Source organism: Arachis duranensis, chromosome 4 (genome assembly GCF_000817695.3).
Source record: "Arachis duranensis cultivar V14167 chromosome 4, aradu.V14167.gnm2.J7QH, whole genome shotgun sequence".
NCBI lineage: Eukaryota > Viridiplantae > Streptophyta > Magnoliopsida > Fabales > Fabaceae > Arachis > Arachis duranensis.
Window position 1 is genome coordinate 117,853,630 of NC_029775.3, and position 5,017 is coordinate 117,858,646.

General features: G+C 31.6%; 1 protein-coding gene across 1 annotated transcript; it reads right to left on the reverse strand.

The window, feature by feature from the left end:
- Nucleotides 1-2,928: 2,928 nt before the first annotated feature.
- Nucleotides 2,929-4,688, reverse strand: LOC107486241 (coumaroyl-CoA:anthocyanidin 3-O-glucoside-6''-O-coumaroyltransferase 1). Its single transcript, XM_052260725.1, is given in 3 exon segments — nucleotides 2,929-3,355; nucleotides 3,768-4,607; nucleotides 4,610-4,688. Coding segments are annotated over 3 exon segments (1,161 nt in total). The 3' UTR covers nucleotides 2,929-3,113.
- Between the last annotated feature and the right edge of the window lie 329 nt (nucleotides 4,689-5,017).

The following is a 5,017-nucleotide window of genomic DNA, read 5'->3' on the forward strand; positions in this document are numbered from 1 at the left end:
GCCCTGTCGCCCTGCACCACCCCCGCCGCCCTGCACTGCCGCACCATCGCACGCCGTTTCTGCTTCTTCTCCTCCTCACTCGGTCGCTGGTCGTCGTTGCTTCCTATCAATAGAACTGGGATTAACCCAGCTAGGAGCCTTGGTCCTGCCATCATCTTCAACAGAGACCATGCATGGAATGATCAGGTATGTCTTCTTCGTTTCTGGCTTTTTTATTTTCTCAATCATTTCTTTTTTATTTTCATATCTCCTTTTCTTCATTGCAGTGGATTTTTTAGGTTGGACCTTTCATTGGAGCTGCTCTTGCTACCGTGCACCACCAGACAGATAGTCATTCGATTTTGCTTCTGATTACATTAAAGCCTTTCTTTGTGTTTTTGCTTCTGTTTATGCTTCTGATTCTAATTCTGTTTATGTTTCTTATTACAATGATTTTGCTTCTGATTTTATTATTGTTACTGCTGGTTGTTGCTGCTTCATTATTGCTGCTGTTTCTGATTTGTTTCTGGTTGAATTTGGGGAACTATTTCTAATTTGTTTTTGGTTGAATTTGAAAAAGAAGGGGAAGGGGAAGGGGAAGGGGAAGGGTTGTTGCTTCATTATTGTTGCTGTTTATGATTTGTTTCTTGTTGAATTTGGAAAAGAAAGGGAAGGGGAAGGAGAAGGGAATTCTGGTTAATTTTGGGGGGAAGGGGGAAGGGGGAAGGGAATTTTATTCCGGGAAGAAAAAGCGAGGGACAAAATAAATTTTTAGCCCCTACTTTAGGGGACAAAATCGTATTTATCTCCTGATTTATTTATATCCTTATTTAAAACAGATTTGATCTAATTTAAATTGAATCTTAAGATGTATCATAATTCATATATGTTACTTAATAATTTTAAAATTTAAAAAAAATATTCTATAATATAACATCAAAATATTAATGGCTAAAAACACTATCGTCTAGTCGATAGAAAGAGAAATTATAAATTTTTATTTTAGTCTCCAATAAATAATAAATTTTATTATAAAATAATTAAAAATAATACTATAGCTATAACAAATTTTAGGAGAAAAAATCTTATACGGTCTCTTCATAAATTATTTTAGATGACAACAATACTCTTAACATTAAAAAAAATTCTTTTTAACCTTTCATTTTTATTTTCATGGGATTGGATAGTCTTTTTTATTAATATTTTTCTCATTGAATTAATAGAATAAACATATGTAACACGTTAAACTGCTGATTTATTTATTATCAATTAGAATTGATTTTTTTTTTAGAAATTTCATTATTTTTTTAGGATGATTATCAGCGACTTTTTTAAGATTTTTTTTATTTGTTATATTTTTTATATATATTGGCTAAATTTATTGCATAAAAATTGAAAAATATTAGTGATTTTTTATTATAGAAATAAAATAGAGGATATATTTTTTAAAATTTTTATTGTTATTGATGAAAGTTCTTAAGATATTATATTATTAAAATTATGTTAAGTTTTAGGTGTATTCAATTTAAATTAATCATTATAATTCACAAAAATTCATTATTATTAGAAGAAGTGTATATTTTATTTTATAATAGATAATAAAAAAATTAATACAATATTTTATTTAAAATATATATAACAAATGAAAATATTTATGTCAACTAATTATGTAGATAAATATTAAAAATTTTAATTTTAATATTTTAAAATAACTAATAACAAATAGATAAAATTAATAACAACAATTAGCAATATTTTTTTATTAATATGTATCTTCTATTCATTTTTTACACAATAATTTTAACTAATATATATAAATAAAGATACCAAAAAATAGAGAAAAAGTCTTAAAAAATCCTAACAATTATCTCAAAAAATAATAAGATTTTTAACAAAAAATTTTGTCAATGTTAGCTGACACTTAACAGTATTACATAGGCAACTCAAGAGAGATATGATTGACAAAGAGACTAATCAATTTAATATAATTAAAAGTCAAGAGTAAAAAATAATATATATATTTTTTAAAATCTCATAGTCTTTCAAAAAATTTGTCAAAAATCAAGAATGAGATTTCACTCCAAATTTTATTATTCTTATCGTTAATAATAAAATTTATTATCAATATTGTTGTTGATATTATTATTTATTATAATTATTATTAAAAATCTAATTTAGTACTTGTTTGGACGTCATTATTTTGATAAAAAAAGATCTATTTTTTAACGTGTTTGGCAAATTTCTAGCAATAAAAATAAAAATATTAGAAAAAAAACATCTTTTTGAGAAGTTGTAATTTACATCTTTTTTTTAAATATTTTTTTCTAAAAAAAATATGTTTTTCATGTAATAAATAAACGAAAAATACTTTTATATTGTTATATCCAAACATAATTAATAAATAAAAAAATTTTCTTACGTAAAATATCCAAATATAAAATTATTTTTATTTTTTCCATAAAATTTAAGAAAAAATAACTTTAAAAAAATATTTTTTTTTTAAAATTAACCCAAACAACCTCTTATAGCTTTTAATAAGAAATTTTGTTAAGCTTCATAATCCATAATAAAAAAGAGTCATATACGTCGACTATCTCAACAACTAGGGGTGGAAAAAGGGCAGGCGGCCTGCCAGCTGCAAGGGGCCTGCAGCCTGGCCTGTGTTTGGCCTGGCCTAGCCTGGCGTGTTATAAAATAGGTACAGGCTCAGGCTCTTTTAAAAGCCTTAATACATTAATAGGCCAGGTCTTTAAATATATTAAAAGTTTAAAATTTTTTATAAATATTAAATATATGACATATTACATATAACTATTTTTATTAAAAAATATTTTTTTTAAATAATATTTTTATTTTTGTAAAAAAATTATTAAACCTTTTAACGGGCTTCAAGCCAGACCTAGTACTTTATAAAGAGCCTATAACAGACTGCAAGACAGACTCATGCCAATCAACTGTATGACAAGCCAGGCCTGTTTCCACCCCTACCAACAAGCCCTTAGTGGAGTTACCAATTTTAAATTAAAATAAAAAATAATAACATGCTACACAGCTACAGTGCTACTTAACGATGCTAACCCCGTTAGCAAGTTAAAGGCACGAGAGATTTCGCCTATATTTTCAATCATGAATTGTTACTTTTCAGCAATTTCTTCAAGGAACTCTTCCATAAGGGTATTGAATTTCATCATTTGAGTCCTTCCAAGTGCTATCCCAACTTCAATTCCACCTTTGCCCTTGCAATCGGATAGTGAAACTGACATTGAAGACTCTACTTGAACTACTTCACTCATCTTAGGCTTCCCCCACCCAAAATCAGTTTCATACACGTCCAACTTTGGTGAACCAGCAGTTAATAACAGATGCTTCCCCAAATCTTACGAAGGTTAGCTGACAGATAAACACTCATTCAAATGAATGAGTAACTGTCCCTAGAATCTCTCTAACCACTTCCACGAGCCATATCTTAACCTCCCTAAAATAATGGGACGGTTATCACCATATCTTAACCTCCCTAAGATAATGGGACGGTTATCACCCTAAAAATATGGCACTACTCCAACGATGGTTATTGGTTCACCACTATAAATACACTGACACCCCTCAGGTATCTCTAAGCCCAATACTCTCTAGACATGCTCACACTCTTGCTAACTTAGGCATCAGAGTATCTTTGCAGGTCCCACCCCCATCTCCTCGCACGAACAAGTCGGACGGAGACCCTCGAGCTGCAGACCTATTCGGAATCCTCCTTCCTCACACATTTGGGCCGACCAACGCCGTTTAGCCCATCAATCTCCGGAGATTACCCACCATAACAGTATTATTTTCTGATTTCACCTTACAAACCCAAATCAAAGAACATGTCACCACAAATGTCGAAACATGCAATGTCTCTAGACCATGGTTTTGGCATTTAGTAGTCACATATTTCTTCAAATTCTCAACACGCTCATTCCTCACCACAAACGTGCGCCTCACCATGTCACTAGGAAAATTATTAACTTGGCCTGTGGATTCCATGGTTTTAATCGGGATATTCCAAATAGCTTCTAGGAAAATGGGCCTGAGCCCATTTGGGTCTTGGATCATGTTCCTATCAAGCAATGGTAAATCAAGGCCCACTTTAGGCCCACAAAGCGAGGCCCAAAACTTCATGAAGTGATGAAACGCTCTCCCATCAGCAACCACGTGTCTGAAAGTAATGCATATGGCTAAGCCGGAGTTGGGGAAGATAGTTACCTGAATGGCCATAGGAGAAATCAACAAGGTTCCACTTTCATCTTCTTCCAAGGCACGTGGTGAGGGCAAAACAGGAACAAAAGGGTGCAAGCACGTGACATCTCTTGGTGAGTCAGATACGAGGTTGTTGAGATTTGTTGTTGTGGACTCAGCAACTATGAAGGGAAGAGTGTCACCTTCTTTGTAGAGAATGTGTGGGGTTTGTGGCTTTGGAGGGAACACTATGTTGGAAGAGAAAGGGAAGAAGTGTTTGAGAGTGAGTGGAAGTGATTGTTTCAGATTTGGAATCACTTCTTGTAAGAGGTGTGATTTGGGATAATGGAATTCATAGAAGAAAACGCGTTTGATTGGAGGGCAACAAAGCCATGGAATATCAAAGAATGTAAGGGAATAGAAGTTGAAGAAACCGAACCTGGTGGAGGACCAATTTGACACTGTTCTATCACCTTCACTTTTTTATTAGCCATAAAGTTTTAATAATGGAACACTTTTAATTTGGTACTTTACGTTTTGATTCTACAAATAACGGATGACTATGTGTATATGTAGATATAAGACTAAAAAAGGAAGAAAGGAATAAAATATTATTAGATTAAAGATAAACAAATTGCTCAGAAAAAATTACTGTCACGTATGTAGGACCACATGCTCAAAACTTAAACTTGTAGAGCTGTATCGTATTGTATAAAAAAGGTCAATGTTCATAGTTGCCATGACGTGAGGGTAGAGAAAATCTAATGCCAGCAAAAATAAATAAATAATTTTATACTATTAAAAATATTAATAATAATTAATT